Source organism: Falco peregrinus, chromosome 5, assembly GCF_023634155.1.
Source record: "Falco peregrinus isolate bFalPer1 chromosome 5, bFalPer1.pri, whole genome shotgun sequence".
NCBI classification, from domain to species: domain Eukaryota; kingdom Metazoa; phylum Chordata; class Aves; order Falconiformes; family Falconidae; genus Falco; species Falco peregrinus.
Window position 1 is genome coordinate 67463882 of NC_073725.1, and position 17099 is coordinate 67480980.

Consider the following 17099-nt stretch of genomic DNA (forward strand, 5'->3'; position numbering starts at 1 on the left):
GGCTGGCACGTTTTAGCGTGCTTCTGGAAGGCACCGTGGCAAGGAGTTGGCACTAGATAAAACGTTGCGGGGGGGGGGGGGGGAATATTCAGGCGATCTTGGACAAAGCTGCATGAGTTCTGTTGGTTTGGGTCGCAGCTGGGGCTAAAATTTAAGCACTCGGAAGTTTTTAATGGTGTTGAGATGTCTGGAAAGTGAAGGACAGGAACGAGCTGTTCTGTCTCTTCCTCTGGGCTGGCACCACAGTGTGCGAGGGGAGCACGGTAGCGGTAGTGGGGGGGTTAAGGTTGGAAATAAGGGGGGAGGGGATAAAAGGAAGTAAATGGGCGGGGGGAGGGTAAAAGGAAACAAAAAAATAAATGGGCGGGTGGGGTAAAAGGGCCTAAGGGGTAAAAGGAAATAATAAAGCGGAAAAACGAAATAATAAAGGGACATTAAAGGAAATAAGGAGAATAAAAAGAAAAAGAAAAGGAAATAGTCGTCTCCCTGGCTGCGGGGCCTGGGCCCCGCCGGTGCGGCCCGTCCCCCCGGGACCGCCAGCGGGAGGAGCCGGCGGGCGAGCGGCCCCTTTAAGAGGAAGTAGTGCCGGCCGCCGCGCGCCGAGCGGGGCCACCGCCACGTTCCGCGGGGCGGGCGGGGGGCGGAGTGCTGCGGCCGCACGAGGGGCAACGCTTCCGCGCAGCCACGGGCCAGCGGCGACCGGCCAGGTGCGGGGAGGGGGGGGGCTCGGAGGGGAGCGAGGGGGCTCGGAGGAGAAGGGGGGGCTGAGGGGAGCGGGGCGCTCGGAGGGGCCTGTGGAAGGGGCTGCGCGGGGCCTGGCGGGGGGGCTGCCGGGGGGGGGGCCGCGCTGTCCCTCAGCCGCGGGGTCTCGGGGGGCGGCCGGGCCGGGTCCCCAGCCCAGCGCATCGGCCCGGCCCCGCGGCGGGCAGGGCCTCCCCGGGCGGGGGTCGCAGCCAGCGGCCTGTTGCGCTGGGCCCCGCCGGCCTCGGCGCTGCTGAAAGAGGCCGGGCAGGACCGGCGCCTCCGCGCAGCCCCAGCGGCGCCCCGGCCCTGAGGCCCCCGGGGGGCCCGGCTCGGCCCGGCTTGGCTTGGCCCAGCTCAGCCTGCCTTGGCTTGGCCTGGGGGGGGGGGCCCTGCCCGGCCGTGACTCCCCTCAGCAGGGGCCGGGCGGTGGGACCTGCTGGCGGCTCAGAAATGAGTTAAAAAACCAGCGCAGAGAGCGAGGGCTTTGCGGAGTAACTGTGAAGTTACAGCCTTGGATACTCATGTGTTGTGTCCCGCCTCTTTTCCCTCATCCTTCTCTACCTGTGCTAATAAACGTTTCTATTTTAGGTGAAGGCATAGTCCTGAAGTTCAAACTCCTCAATCTCTTAAGTGCTTGGGGGGGAATGAGGAATTCCTCAGTTTTTTTCTGATCGTGGTGAGCTGCAGCTCTGCTGTCATGAGGGACAGCTTGTGATGCTTGAAAGCGAACGCTTGCCCTGCTTCTGTCTCTTGCTATGAGCCAGGAATGTTAATCTTACAGTAGCTGCCTCTGCTGTGATCCGCAGCGCAATAATCTTGGCTCCTTCAAAGCAAACTTGCTGTGTGTGAGAAGAACAAAGAGGGAAGGGCGGGAAGCCCTCCTGAGAGGGGAGGGAGGGATTTGAAGTTGTCCAGCCTGCGAGACAGATGCTTGGACAGTCTGTGTCATAGACTTTAGTGCTAGTGAAAAGCAAGATCCCCCTTCTCCTAGTGCTTGGAACTGAAGAGTGGCCACGTTGTCTCGATTTCTACCCTTTCTTTGTTTAAAATCCCTTTCTGGTCTGGAAGTCTTCTGGCAAGCAGCAGGGCACAGGGAGATTTTTGCTAGGAGGTGTGAAATTTCCCCAGCCACCTGTTTATCACAGTCCCCAGGGCTTTGTCCTTGCACTCCGCTTTCTTTCCAGGCTTTAGGCTCGCATCCAGCTCTGTGTTTATCTATTGTAGTTTCTTGGACTGTGTATTCTGTATCTTAGATTCACTTTCTGTCTTAGTCATGCTCTTGTGAAGTTGGACAGGAGGGCGAGCCTGTAACCTTTCAAAATTCCCCAGAAAGGGAGGAGTGCTGGGAGTTCATGCCAGCTTGGTGGTGTGGTAGCAAAAACTGGTGTTCTCAGTTTACACTGAGGAGCTGAGCCCAGGTGCCAAGCAGGGAGCTGGTTCTCTGTGCCTGGCTCACCTTTCAGGATCTGGGATGCTCTTTTGGACACGTTACTTGGGGTTGTGCAGTCAACTGTGCTATCATCAGAAATGGAAACGGGCGCTCCTGTCTGCTTGGCTGGGGCTCAGGGAGCTCGAAGCGTACTCAGCATCTTGCGCAAAGTCCTGCTTCATGACTACAACAGTCCTCTGGTGTGGGAGCTGTTTGCCAGATGCTTCCGTGTCCACATTTGGCTCCAACATGGCTCTTCCACTGACGGGATGTGAAGTAGCACCCGAACTGAAATGGTGCAATTTAGTCCCGTTTGTAGAGGCTGGACTGTACTGATGTGTGCCGTGTTTTGTAACTCGTGCTTCTCTGTGCATGGGCCAGTGATTGCTATGGCCACGGTGCACAAAGGAAAAATGTTTCCCTTGTCAGCAGCAAAAACTTGTGGGGTCAGAGAAGGGAGATTGCAAAACCTAACCAGATCTGTGCACGGTGTTCAGATTTGGGAAAAGAATTGCCTTCAACTTGTGAGTTTTAATTTCTTATGAGACAGGAAGGTATTTTATGATACTTGAGCCATAAATGCTGCTGTAAGTGGATCCATAACCAGCTTTGCTGGGGGTTTAGCAGCTTATCTTTAGAAATACGTAATATCCAGCTAATGCTTTCAATAAAGAGTGCACCTTAGGCTGCATCTTTATCCTACCTTTTCCAGATGCCCCTGGGAGGCTGAGTTGTCAGAGACTCCTGTCTTGGTCTGCTACTTGTTTCCCTCTGGAGCTGGTCTTGCACCAAAAGTGCTGTTCTGCTTCTGATGAAATGGGAGAATTGTTGCTCCAGGTACCTGAAGCAGACAGGGAGAGAGGGGAAGGAAAGAGGCAGCAAAGGCCAGAAAAAAACCCACTTTTGCAAGTATATAAAGGCAACACAATAAAAATCCATTGCGCTGCAGCAGCTTTGACTTCCTCCAGCAAAGTCTGGATGAAGTCCCTAGGTGCTTGGCTTTGTTCTCGAGTCAGTTTGAGAAGAGGCAAAAGCAGTGACGCTGCCGGACATTCCCACGTGCTGCCAGGGCAGGGCTGTGCCACAGTGGAATCGTCCTGCCGTGGCTGGCCGCGCTTGGTGCTTGCCCTCGCCGGCTCGGGGGCCGCGGTGCTGGATTTCCCGGGTCCCAGCTGGGTTTGGGTGAATGGCGGCTGTGGCCGCGTGCCTCTGCGCTGGCTCCGAGGGAGCCTGTAGAACAGCAGATGAGCTAGAGCCATCCAAAACATGTTTTAGTTTCAAGCAGGAGCTGAGTCAGGCCCATGGCTGCTCTGAAAGGCACTGTAATTTTTTTCCTTCACCTTAACTGCAGGCTTCTCCTGGGGCTGCTTGTGGGCCCTTTTTGGTTTCTTCCCCCCTTTTTTCCTCTCACTGTGTGGCAGGAGGTCTTATGATGTGGTTAGTCTTGAAGTGACCTCTAGCCCCACATCAGTGGGCTTATTCCTTGCCTGGAGACATGCCGGATTACTGCCGTATCTCCTCATAGAGGGGAAGAGCAGGCCTCGTGGGCATCTGCTTTCAGTGAAAAAAAATACTGCCTTTCTTCTGAAAGCATAACATGAACGTGGGGAGAAGGGGTGTTTGTCGGTGGGATTAGCCCTGCCATGAGAAAGGTTGTCCGTGTGGCCAGCTCGTGCTCCGGCTCAGTCCGTGGGTGAAGGAGCTCATAGCTCCGGCACGTCCTGTGATCTCAAACCCCTAGCCACACTGTTAAAATCATGCCTCTTGCTGTAGTCATTCTGTCAGCCTGAGGCAAAATTCATCTCCCAGCCGCTGTTACCTTTTCCTTGGGTGGAGGCAGATCCCAAAATTAGTGTAGATGAAACTGCTGTTGGCTCAAAAATATCCCTGCCCAGTGAGGACAATAATGTGGAGCCTGCAACAGCAGGAAGAAACGTGTAGCTCACAGCCTGGGCTCGATAAATACCTCACTTCCCCTTCCGAGTCCTGTGGTGGGGGGCAAAGCCAGGCTGGGGGACAGCAAAGGGTCTTCCCAAAGAAGCAGGCTGCAAAATACAGCCCTTGACACCTCGAAAAGAGAGGGCCTCTCTTAGCGCGGCGTCACTGCCTGTGGTTTATCCTAGAAATATTTGTCTGTGCAGTTAACCTGTCTCCTGGAGTCGTGACCCAGCTTGTCAGCTTAATGCAGCGTCTGCAAAGCCTGCAGCAGATTAGCTCTGCCTCCACATGCAGCCGTCATTCCGGCGTGGATGCGTGAGCGCAATCTGTGGAAACCATCCAAGAGAGCTGCAGCTCTGACATTGCAATAGGTGCAGATGTCACGTAAGAGGCAAGAAAATTGGCCCTAAATCTGTAAGCTCAGGACTAGCTGTCCCTGCTGTCCTGCAGTCATTTCTAGGCTTTCAAATGAAGATTTTTGAATTACAGCATCTCCTGTCTGAGCTTCCCTTTTCAGGGAAGGGAAAGTAGAAGCGGTGACCTTTTACAACAGTTACTTTCTCATGTGGCTTTTCCACCCTCTGTGGAGGTGGGGAGGATGCCTGGAAGGCTTGGGGGGGGAGTCAACCCATGCTGGAAATTGTCTTCCTGCCTGCAAAGTTTGAAGGGATCGGGCCCTCCCTCTGCCCAGCCAGAAAGGGTTACCCAGCCCCGTTGGCGCTCACTCCCTCACCTGCCTCCCCCCAGTGTCCACCTGCAGCACCAGCTCCATCACACGAAACCCATCACGTCCCTCCTGTCACCGCTGTGTGGTCTGGATCTAAATCCTGAGCTCAGAGCAGAGCAGTAAACTGCCAGAGCAGAGCTCCTCCGTCCTGCTCGTGCTGGTTGAGGGGTGCCTCTTGCCGCTGGGTGAGCCGGGCTCTCCGCTCAGTGGGGCGGCGTTTCAATCCGGCAGGAGCAGCAGCAGGCGATGGGCTCTGCCAGGGCGGCCGCGCTCAGATCCGCTGGGGCTGGTAACCCAGCTGTGGCTTAATTTAACTGGGCTCTTCCCTTTATTGTAGAAACTAGCCTGACTTTACAAGTGGTCTGAATGCATAGCTTTTTTAGCGGGGGGGAAGGTAACAAAGCCCAGTATAACTATTTTTAGTCTTTTATTATACTGTTTCCTCCTCTTAAGCATATAGCGATGCAGACACGCTCTGCCTTTGCATGGCTTAGAGGCACGTCCCGCTCCTGAGCAAGCCTCCTTGCAGGAGGTGCTGGAGAGATGCGGTGCCTGTACAGTTCTTTGCTTGGAAATAGCCAAATTGTGCAGCAGATTTAAATTCCGGGGGGTGGGGGGGTGGCTGGTGACCAGCAGGACTTTCTTAAAATTGACTTTGTGGTGAAATATAAAGGGCTCTTTGTTGGCCTAAACCTTGGGAATTCGACATTTCAAATGTGCGTTTCTGAATGGCTCTGTTAAGTTTGTTGCTAAGGCTGCTGCTCAAGCGGTTTCCAAAAGAAAAATGTGGATATTGTCCCGCAGAGCAGCAGAACGAACTCTCTGCTCCATCTTTAACTTTGGAGCAGCTTCAGCTGCCAGGAGCAAGTGTGGAGGGGAAAACAAGGCAAGGCAGTGCGGAGGGTGATGCCGAGCTGCCGCGGAGCTTGCCTCGTGCAGCAGCCTGGAGCCATCTCGCAGGAGGAAAAGATAGAAACACCACGACGGAGCTCATAGAGGGGAATGATTCACTTTTGGGAAAACATTGGCAGCTCCACGGGCCGGACTGGGTGCCAGACAGGAAGCCGGCTGACGTGGAAGTGCCGTCTCGCCGGGTTATGAATGGCCCGGCGTGCCTGCTGCGGCCGCGCTTGGCCCTCCTCCTCCTCCTCCTCCTCCTCCACCCCGCATGCTCCTCGCGTGCCCTACCCTGGCTGAGGTAAGCGTGGGGACAGACCTTTTGTTTCTCATGTCATAAAACAATTCAAAAGAGCAGTCGAGAGCCTCAGCCCATGAAGGTGAGCTGTCTGGTTGTTGCCAGGCTGGCTCCAGAGGCACAGAAACCAGCGCCAGTCCAGCCCTGCTTCCTGTAATTGGTCTGATCCATATTAAAATCTCTCCTTTGATTGTAGAAAACCAGGATCGTCTTGTACCGAGAAACTGAGCTAGTGCAGAATGGCCGTGGGAAGGTATTTGTGAAAGGAGCGGGGGAAAACTATGGAAAAAATGTGCCTGTGCATCCATCTTTGCTTTTTTAAGTTGTTTTGAAGCCACTTTGCTTCTTAGGCGTGTTCTGTAAATTCGGTTTTTACTTGAAATGCTCAGAGCATCTGATACATTGTGGCTGCTTTATCAAAATGGTTTGGGGGGGGGGGCTTTGTGTCCTGTACTGGGAACTCTGGCCTGAGTGAGGGCACGGCTGGTCAGGACACTGCACCCGGCTCACTGGGAGGAAGGCGGTGGCTCATTGCTCCCTTCTCCTTTCCGCGGGGACGGGGTGACCAGCACAGGCTTGTCACCAAAGGGCTGCAATTATAAGCAGCTGCAGAAGGAGCTTTCAGCGGACTGGATGTGAAGGCTGAGCAGCAATACCATATTGGTATCGTCTCGCAGGACAGTGGCGTGGCTTCTCGAAAGGGGAACGAGAGAAATCTATCATTTTGAGAAACGCATTGCTCACTGGGGTTTGCTTAAGGGTTTTCTTACCAGCGAGGCAGCAGGATGTGAGCCGCCCCAGTGCTGGGGTCACTGCGAGGGAAGTGGCCGCGTGTCTGACCCCTCCCCAGCCTGCGGGAGCCTTCGGATTGCAGCCGCGCATGAAACGGGACTTTTTCTACCCCCTCCCCTCCTTTGAAAAAGGAAGCTCTTTGCCTCAGTGCCTACAGGCACTCGTAGAAGTTGCAGAGACGGGCTGAGCCGTTGCAAGGATAATCTGCCGAGGCTAGAAACGCAGGTAGGAGCTTGCTGACATGCTGGCTTGCTTGATTTTTTATTTTTCCCCCCTCCTAGCTGTTGTTTAGCCCCTGCAGGGTGTTAGTGGCGGGGGAGCACTGGGTGTTGCTCAGGGCAGATGCTGGCAGAGCAGTCGGGGGCTCCGGGAAGAGGCTCTCAAGCTGTTCTGGCTCTGCAGAGCGGGCAGCGTTGGGCGGCAGCCGCTTGCTCCTGGGAAACCTTGGGACGGCTGCGGCAGGCTGCGAGGGGGGGCACTTCCCAGGTGTTTTGGAGGAGGTGATCATCTCTTCTATCTTCATCCCTGCTCTGAGCTGCGTGTAGAAGTAACCAAGGGACGGGGAAGCGACCGCCTGGGCTGCCTCTACCCAGAGCCCGGGATTAGAGTAAGGCAGCGCTGCGGGAGCTGCCATCGCCGCTGAGGGGAGGGGAATAGCCCTGCGCCGGGCTCCGCCAGCAGAAATCCGTGTGAGGACTGGAGCTGCGAGAGCGGGGAGGAAGGGGAGAAAAGGAGCTTTGGGGAAGGGAGAGCCAGGCCTTGACGCCCCTGGCTGGGCAGGCAAGTTGTCTCCTTAACCGGCGTAATTCCGAGCCGCGCCCCTCATGTCCTTGGGAATAGCGGGGAAGCTGAAGGTCTGTTTGTGCTCCAGCCAGCCTGCCACAGCGTGGGGCTTTCTGCGGCGGCTGTGTGATCTCGCAGGGGTGGCCAAGGTCCTCTCGGAGCACCAGTGACGTACGCTGTAATCTTGGCTGGCTGGAAAGGAGGGGTAAACAAAATGTACTGCAGGTTTGTTTGCGGAGGATTATGCTGTTTTTCTTCATCTTTGAAGCTTGCAAATACAATTCAGGTGCTTTGCGTGTCCCATATCCTGAGCGTTCCTAACCTTTCCTTTCTCTTCCCTGCAAAGGCAGTGTCGTAGCGCTGCCCGAGCTGTGACTCCTGCCTGTGGAAGTAGGTGTTGTATGCGTGATACCATCTTCAAGCAATGTCAGGGATGCTTTTGGGTTTTGTGCCTTTTTTTTTTCTTTTTTTTTTTTTTTTAACTTCTCCTAGAGCTAAGTGTTTCTTTTAGGTCAAAGACTGTAATTAAATAGGCTGCATCCTTTTGAAGTCTTAGCTACTCATTTTGCTAATGCCTTCAGACAGGTGCTGAGTCGTCTGAGGAGAGACAATTGGTGCCACGTTGAGCTCCCCAGGTCTCATGCATGATGTCTCCTTAGGAAGAGGAAGTTGTTTGTAGGATGAACACCACCTTGGTACCAAATAAACCATATCAAAAATCTCTCCGCCCCACTCAGAGGACAATTTCTTCTGGTAAATGGTTGGTGTTTGCTTCTTGGTGTGCGTGGCCAAGCCCCAGGGATGTTTGGGGTTTTCCCTGTGGTTTTACCCCATCCTCTGCAGCCTGCACCCTCGCCCAGCAGGAGGGACAGTGCCCGCCTGCCGTCGGGGCCAGCATGGTGTGTGGGGGCCAGCACAGGTGCCATCAGACAGATCTGATGGCAAATAAGCACGAACAAAGTTGCACCGTGCTGAGGATGCTGCCGTTCCTCCGGGGAGCTCTGTGGAGGGCGATGCTCGTGCGTCTTTACAGCTTGTTTGTTTGAAAGGACGTTTCTCCATCTCCAGCATAGGGAAATCATGGCGTGCAAGTGCTTCTCGGGGAGTGATTTCCTGCTGGAAATAGCTGCAGATCAGCACCTGCTGTCCACATTGTTGGTTCCTTGGAGGCTTGTCCTGCTTTGGCTCCGCCACGGCACCGCGGCAGGGTGGGCGCAGCCTGCGAGGGCTCCTGCCTGGGCACTGTGCCGCAGGATGTGGTGGGGCTGTGACACAGCACACCAACCACACTGCCGGCTTGCGCTCAGATGTTCCTCCGCGCTGTTTGCTACTTCCTCTAACCACGTCTGTGGTGTGATCAAACGCCTCCTAAGGACACGTTTCTTTTGGGGGGTCGTCTTCTTTCTCTTCTTTTTTATGTCTTCTTAATTGACTCTCACACAGTAGCGTAGGGGGTCACAGCAGCTGTTCTGGCAGTGGTGTGCACAGCAAAAGTGTGCGTGCGGTGAATTCACCTTGCAGCCCAGAGTGGATCTCGCTGAGCCCCATTAAAATGCTTTTTCAGTTTCTCCCAGCCTATGTCGTGGCCCAGGTTGCAACAGGAGTTTGGATCTCTCGGCTCCTGCACAGCAGAGGTTACTGAACCCGTTCCCGCAGGAAGAGCAGTGCTAGGAAACGTTGAGCCTGTTCTTGGCGGGGCCAACTGAAGTGGTTTGGGTTTTCTTCCTTGCTGTAATTAAATAAGAAAACAAGAAGCCTTAGTTTAAATCTTTTTAATCTTTCTCCAGAGAAGAAATGCTGATTAGCACTATGCAGCATCTGTTAGAGATGGGCTGAATTGCGGCAAAGGTAGTCTTGACCTTGAATTTGGGATTTTCATGCCAGCGTTTTGAGGTTGCCATTTACCTGTTGGAACAACGCTATGGCTTCATATAAATCTAAGTGATTTTTGCTAGGTGAAAGGGATTTGTTTCCTTGCTTACAGCATTATGGAAGCTCTTTATTTGCCAGGTTGGGTAAGGCATCAGCTTTAGTTAATTTCTGATGCCTTATTTATTTCTCTGTCCGGCACGTGTAAAATAATATTTTTGGTACACATAGCTTTCTGCCTTAAGCTTCCATCAGAGAGCAGCTTGACACAAATTATACGAGGGGATGGATGTGGGAACAAAGGAGGTATAATTAGCTACAGATAAACAGAACTGTGTTTCTCGTCAGCATCCTTTCAGATCTGAACTTGTGTCTCACCCTCTTGGAGCTAATTCTTCTCAGACTGGAAGAGGAAGGCAAGCTTTCGCTGGTCTTCCAGCTTTCAGCCAGCCTTCAGCTTGAAGTGAGCTAAATTGAAATGAAAAATATGTTTATGGTCTGTCTGCACCTGCAGATGAGGCTGTGGCTGCTCTGAGAGCTGCTGTTATTTCAGGATAATTCTCTTTTCTGGTTGCCTGAGCTGCGACGACTTCTTCTTTTTCTTGTTCCCCTCTGCCCTTTTGTGTCCTGTCTTTAGCACCGCGGCAGCGCATGCGGCTTCTGCTCGAATGGCCGTTTTGTTGGAGTATGTCTGGCAACAGAGCTGAGCTGCGTTGTAGGTTGGCGTGACCTTACCTTTTAGGTAGGCTTGTTTCCAAAGCAACGGGGGGGAAGCATAGGTGAAAAATCTGGTCCAGGTAAAAGCCAGCGTGTTTTACCCTTTTTAACTATGTGGTGTGTCGGAGGTGAGTACGTGGTGGCGTTTCTCCTTGTTTCTGTGGCTTTTCGGATCTCTTGGTGTGGTGTCAGGGTGGGTGGCCGCCATCTCCCACGGAGGGCACAGCTCTTCCCCGTGGGGCCAGGTCCCTCGCCCCCACGCTGAGCTGTAGGGAGACCTGGCAGGGGTGACTTCCTTCAGCCCAGGTCACTTCTGGCAGCCGAGCCGCCGCAAGCTGGGCTGGAAAGGGAAGGGGGAGGAAAGATAGCTGGCGCTGGCTTCCCCCCCCTCCTCAGATCTGGGGCGAGGGCCCAGATGGTATCCCAGATCTCTTCCTACGGGATTTAGACAAGGTTTCCTGTTGAGAGAGCTGCTCCTAATCGCTGCCCTTCTGTGCTGTGTTGCAGATCAGGACCAGATGAGTAGAGGGAGGTTTCTGTGAAGATCAGAGTCACCCCAGCCGTGCCCTGGGAAGCGGCCCAGCAGTGCTGCATCTCCAGCTGTCATCGCTACGGACCTGGAAAAGAAAGAAGAAGAGAAGAAAAATGTCCCATGCTTTAAAGCAAGTGTTCAATAAAGACAAAACCTTCCGGCCCAAGCGCAAGTTTGAGCCAGGGACTCAGCGGTTCGAATTGCACAAGAAGGCTCAAGCCTCGCTCAACGCTGGCTTGGACTTGAAAGTTGCTGTCCAGCTGCCGCCGGGAGAGGAGCAGAACGACTGGGTGGCCGTGCACGTGGTGGACTTCTTCAACCGCATCAACCTGATCTACGGCACCATCAGTGACTATTGCACGGAGCAGTCCTGCCCTGTCATGTCAGGGGGACCCAAGTACGAGTATCGATGGCAGGATGAGCACAAGTACCGCAAACCCACAGCCCTCTCTGCTCCCCAGTACATGAACCTCCTGATGGACTGGATTGAGGTACAGATCAACAACGAGGACATCTTTCCCACTAATGTTGGTGAGTTCAGTTCCAGCTGTGGCTGGGGAGAGGGAGGCTGGTGCAGAGCCTTCTCCTTGGAGGCCTCGGGTCCCATTTCTGTTCCAGGAGATGCTGTTGCACAGGTCACCCGTGTAGCAGAGCTGTTTCCTTTTGTGCCACTCAGAGGCTGGCAGCATAGTAAGCTCTTCCGAGCACCTGAGAAACTTCAGAGCTCTTCTGGAGTGCTAGAATACCCAGAGCTGTGCCAGATCCCGTTTGGAGTCATGGATATCTCGAGGAAAGCCAGGCTGAGCCTAGGCAGTTGAAGACAAGAGGCTCCTCTTAGAAAAGTCAGTCCCTGACATGACTCTTGAGTAGTTCATGTTTGGAGGACAGCTCTTGTAGAGCTGATTGCTAGCTTGGGTTCAACACGCGTGCTCTGCGTCGGCCTGGTGATGGTGGCCACGTTTCCATAATTAGCCTCTTTGTTATTACAGGCTGGTGTTAGCTGACTCTGCCCTTTCTAGCTCAACGCTTCCTGGCGTGCACTCGGCTGTTTGTTGCAGCTGGGTGGGATGCTGACATGTGCATGGAGGGAGGGGCAGCGTTTCATCTATTGCCAGGGTGATGGAAATGAGAATTTGGCCTAAGACACCTAAATCTGCATATCCAAACCCAGCTTTGTGTACTGGCTTTGGGACAAAGATAGTTGGGGTTTTTGTTTATTTTGTGTACAATAAGATGTGAGAGCTCAGTATCTAAAGCATTAGGTATATATGATTGATCCCATTCAGAGCTCCCATCTTCTGGGATGCAAAAGACAAGATGCAGCAGAGCTCCCTCCCTCCTGCCCCGGCGTTAATCCCGTCGAAGCTCTGATGGGATGCGGTTGGCCCCTCTTTAGGACACGTCTGCCGCCTCTGCCACACGAGCATTCGCAGGGCTCCTCCACCCATGCCAACATGCTGCTTAAACCTGGTGCTGAGCAGGCAGAGGTGGGGAGCAGGGTCATAAGCAGCCAGTTCTTCAGACAGCTGAAACACTAAAATCCTCCCCGCTCGTTCCTCCTGTCGCCCAAATGACTGCTGCGTTGCCTTTAGCTGGGACTCTTCTGCGAGACTCTCTGGGGACTGTAAGCAGGGTGTTTGTTCTGTTCAGGGAGGCAAGACAAGTTTCCGACAGCAGGAGGGTTGTGGTTTGGGTTTTTTTATTTTTTTGATTGATACTGTTTTCAGCTCGGCTTTTACCAGATTCCTCACCCTTAACGCCGACTGAAATGCTGCAGTTCTCGCAGAGCGCTGGAAGGGTTTAACTAATCCTTGTTCCTCCAGAAACAACCTGTGTGAACTTTAAACTGTGGTGTTCTACTGGGATGGCTGGTTGGCCAGACTGCTCTGCTGCAGGGCCCCAGCTAAACAAATCCCAAAGAACTGATGCCTTTAAAGAGGACCTTACCATATTTAATTTTTAACCAAAGAGCTAAGGACACATCCAAGTAAGAGGTAACTGTGGGGAGTTAACAGCACTGCCTCTTCTTTTGGGAACTTTTTTGGTTGTATCTATTATTTTGCGCTGTTTATATAAACACACCAAATGGGAGTAGAAGAAACCTCTATCAGGCTGAAACAGCTGCTGGGAATCTTCAAGGCTGGTCTCTTGCTTTCAGTTGCTAGTGGCAATCGATTGCATGCAGCATACTGTCACTTAAGAAATTTGTGCTTCAAAAAATCTGATCCAAAGAGAAAGGAAAAAGGAGGGAGGAACTGGAAATTACCGGGGACAGAAGCCCTTTTGTCTCAGTCTGTCCGTTTTATCAATGTGTTTTAGCCCCCAAGGAACCAGTTTTAACTTGGCTGAAAGTTTCTCGTGGTCGTGCCTTCCCTCCCAGGTACTCCCTTCCCCAAGAACTTCCTCCCAGTGGTGAAGAAGATTCTCTCCCGGCTCTTCCGGGTCTTTGTCCATGTCTACATCCACCATTTTGACCGGATCACCCAGATGGGGTCGGAAGCCCACGTGAACACCTGCTACAAGCACTTTTACTACTTTGTGAAAGAGTTTAATCTCATAGACACCAAGGAGCTGGAACCACTGGTGAGTGTCTGGGTGGGCTCGGGGTACACGTTGGTCTGTCAGGATCCGCAGCCAGCACAGAAGGGGTGGGCTGGGGGCAGAGGTCTCTGGTACCTTCTCAAAGCAGGTTGCCCGAATTCAGTCTGTCGGTTGGCCTTGCAGTTTGACCGTCAGGAAACTGGGAGTCAGGATGTGCAGACACAGCTGGGGAGGGGCGCTGGGCGCTGGCTGGGGGTAGGTGGCTTGTCCTCCAGCAGCCTCTCGCGTCTCCAGCAGCCGGCTTGCCTTGTTAGTGTGCTCTGCCTGAGCCTGGCACTGTCGGCCATCCAGGACGTGGATGGCCAACCCCCCCGTGCCTCCTTCCCGTGCTGAAAAGCGAGGGCAACGCCACTGCCGTTGCACGGAGCCTGGAGAACGTGACCTGTTAGGCCTGGGAGGTGGTGATGGTGTTCCCGGTGCCGTAAGCAGCAGAGCGGACTTGCGGAGCCGCTGGGAGGTGGAAAGGTGTCCTCTGGTGCCTGGGAATGGGAGTGGTGGGGGGAACAGGGACCTGCCCAAACGGGAGCTCTTAGTAGCAGTGTCACCGCCTGCCCGAAAAGGGTATTGATGACTAAACAACAAAGGTGAGGCTTTTTTCATCCACACCCTCACCTGGCAATCCCCTTGTCTTTTCTGTCCCTTTGACAGAAGGAAATGACCTCCCGGATGTGCCACTGAGATCAGACCCTCCTGCTCCCACCTCGGCATCTCTTCCGAGGACTCCGAGTCCCACTCCTGTACTGGAGACGTGATTCAGGGGAAGAACAGAGACGTTTTGTTAAAGAAATCTATATATTTTTAATGAGTTTCAAGGTAAAACTGTGATATCGCAGGAATATTTTTTTAAAGATGCTCTAGATAAACTAGTTTTTTATAGTAATTTCTATAAAAAAAAGAAAATATTTTGGGCCACTTGGTGGAAATGCTTGCTCTTTGAGGAGGGAAAAGCCATGTACCGCTTCTTCCCCGTGCCTTCACTGCAGCGGCACCGAGTGAGCCGAGCCAGATGCTTCAGCTAGAGCCATGTCGTGTAGCTGGTGCTGCCATGGACGCGGTACTGCCCTCCAGGCACCCATCTCCCACCCAGGAAGGGAGGTTACATGGGGACTGGGGAAGAAATGCTGGTGTACGTGGATCCCCTGGGGTGCTGGTTGGTTCCAGCACCTCTTCCACTGGCTGTGAGTCCAGTTTTTGGACAGAGCTGCTTTTGTGCTCACCCTCCCTTGGCATCCTGTCCCCAAAGCTTGGCCCTCCTTGTGTTCTCTCTGAAAGAAGCCGGACCTGGGTTCCTTTCATGGCTAGGCCAGCACTGCCACTGCTAACGGAGTCTGCGGGAGCGCTGCTGTTGTGAATCTGCTCACACCAGCCCCCAGCTGAGCTTCTCCCCACGCGCAGCCCCACTGCGGCTCTGGATGCGCCATCCCCACGGGGGACAGGGATCTGCACCGGCAGCGTCAGGCCCAGCAGACCTGTGCTCGGTGGGAATGACGCAGGGAAGGCACTGGGACACACGTGGGGAAGTCGTCTTCCCGAACACCTGCACTTCCCCATCTCCTGGCGGTACGCTGGCCCTGCCGAGAAGGACCTGGGCTGCTTGCCCTCCCTGCCTCGCTTACTGGGGGCGTGTGGACCATTTTCTGCTTCCCATTAGGGTACAGAGCCTTCTCCCTCTTACCGAGCAGCACGTCCCCGCTCAGCTGCACACATCTTGTAATCAAAGTCTGGTGTGCAGCCAGAGCCCGCTGGCCCTGCCTGCTGCTTGCACAAGCAGCTCCACTGCGTGACGAGAGCGTTGCGGTGCCCCTGAGGTAGGTAGATAGGTCTACCTAGGGTCTGGGGGGAGTGGGGGAGCAGGGCTGATGGTAAGAGAAAAGGTTTCCATGAACAGTGACCAAACTACCACTAACCACTTCTTCCTTACAGAGTTTTTCTGTGTCCTGGAATCTCTGTACATACGTGACTCTCATTTCTTGTGCTATCGTTAGGACACTCATACAAATACCACTATAGTTCTCTGAAATGGAACCAATAAATTATGTTGTATTTACACAGCACGCTCCGATTGCTAAATGTCTCGTGATTACACATTCGTCAGAGCCTTTCTATCAGCAAAATAAACACGGTGTGTTTGGACTCCTCGGGAAGCGTGTGCTGGAGAGCTGTTTCCTACAGTTGCTAAAAGCCGTTGGGTGTGCGCTCCTGGTTCGACTGCCGCAAGGTTTGATTCCTCCTGCTCTCGAGGTGCCAGGCCTGGGCTGCTGCGAGCCCCACGCTGGCTCCCGGGGCTGTGGGGCAGAGCAGGCGGGTGCTGGAGCTCAGCCAGCAGGCCGAGGTTGTCCTGACTTGTCTCTGTGATGTCCCTGTACCCGAGGGCTGAGCTGTTCTGCCAGCTCTGAAACCTGGCTGGCTGTGGGCAGGGAGGTGGATTCAGGCTCGCCAGCGCCGACGGGCTCTTTGCTGCCACCGACAGCCGTGGGCACCGGGGCTGGTGGGCCACGTTGGCCAAAGCACTGCACTGATGATCTGCACGTTATTTTCCTGCTGGGGGGGAGTAAGGGCCTCTGCAGCCGGAGCTCCTGCCACTACCTGAGCTGGCTGTGCCCTCCCTGCAGCACCAGGTCCTGCCCACTCCCCCTGCCTGCCGCCGGTGCTGAGCCCTCCCGAGCACCCTCCGGCCCCTCTCCCAGGGTTTTGTGGGTGCAGCTCAGCTGGAGCCACTTCTCCCCCAGCTGGGTGCTGCTAGGGGGTGCAGTGTGGCCACCCAGTGCTGTGGCCAGAGCCCCCCACGGAGCTGGGACCCATTGCTGCCTGCGAGAGGGTGCAGCAGCCCCCCCAGCCCCTGGGGTGCTCCGGGAGCGGGGCCGGACCCCGGGCACGAGCAGGGAAGGGTACAAATCCGCAGGGACCGGGGTTATGATGGAGCTGGAAGCAGGCGGGGAGTGCTGCCAGGTCAGCTCGTGGTGTTTCCCATCAGCATTCCCTGTGGCGCTGAGCTCCGGTGCCATCAGCACCGTGTCCAGGGGCACCAGCACCCATCCGGCTGTCACCCACGGGGCTGCAGGGTGCTGCCCTCCGCCACCTTCCCTTTTTGGAGGGAAGGATCCGGCTGCTTCCCTGTGCCCCTGGCTCAGCTATGGGAGGAGGAGGAAAAACGCCTTTAGTGGAGAAGAGCTGATGGAGCGTGAAGGTGCGGCTGCCGCCGAGCACATCCTCTGCAGCGTGCGGCGGCGCAGGATGTTGCCCAGACAGGTTTGCAGAGCCAACGCTCGGCCTCCCTGCTGCCTGTGCCGCCCAGCAGCACCCTGCTTTCATCTCGCAGCGCGGGGCTCCGTGGTTACTCGCCTATGAGCCGCAGCCGCCTCGTTGCGAGGCCAGTGGGCTGCAGCGGGAGCCGAGCCCAGCCTGGTGGAGCAGGTTCAGCCGCCACCGGGACCCGTTGGTCATTTTATCCCCTGTCTCTCTGGGCGCTGGTGGGGGGCACAGTGGGGTGGCACGAAGGCTTTGGTGAGAGCCTGAGAACAGATTTGCAGATCCAGGCCCGGGTGGAGCAGGTAATGTGCCCAGGGCTCCGGCAGCCCCCCCTCTGCGGAGCTGCCCCCTTCCCAAGAAGCACAGATGGCAGCGGAGCTGGCGAGGGGCTGGGGGGCTGCAGGGCGCTCTGCCCGGTGTGGAGCGGGTCAGTGGGGCCGTATGTTCCACGGGAAATACAGTGTCCTGCGGCTCAGCGTGGTGTCACCGCTGCTCCCGAGGGAACGGCTCGCCCTGCGCCCTC

The 17099-nt window shown here is 54.9% G+C and overlaps 1 protein-coding gene across 6 annotated transcripts; it reads left to right on the forward strand.

The window, feature by feature from the left end:
* Nucleotides 1-574: 574 nt before the first annotated feature.
* On the forward strand, nt 575-15381 carry MOB3A (MOB kinase activator 3A). Of its 6 annotated transcripts, none has more exons than XM_055805602.1 (4): nt 575-707; nt 10702-11257; nt 13107-13309; nt 13976-15381. In XM_055805602.1, exons 2-4 carry the CDS (start codon nt 10840-10842, stop codon nt 14003-14005), a joined length of 651 nt encoding a protein of 216 aa, XP_055661577.1. In that variant the 5' UTR covers nt 575-707; nt 10702-10839; the 3' UTR covers nt 14006-15381. The 6 variants fall into 6 exon arrangements, with proteins under 6 accessions (XP_055661577.1, XP_013157396.1, XP_027647357.1 ...); XM_013301942.3 differs by lacking the exon at nt 575-707 and adding an exon at nt 6493-7050; XM_027791556.2 differs by lacking the exon at nt 575-707 and adding an exon at nt 8206-8361.
* The last annotated feature ends 1718 nt before the right edge of the window (nt 15382-17099 follow it).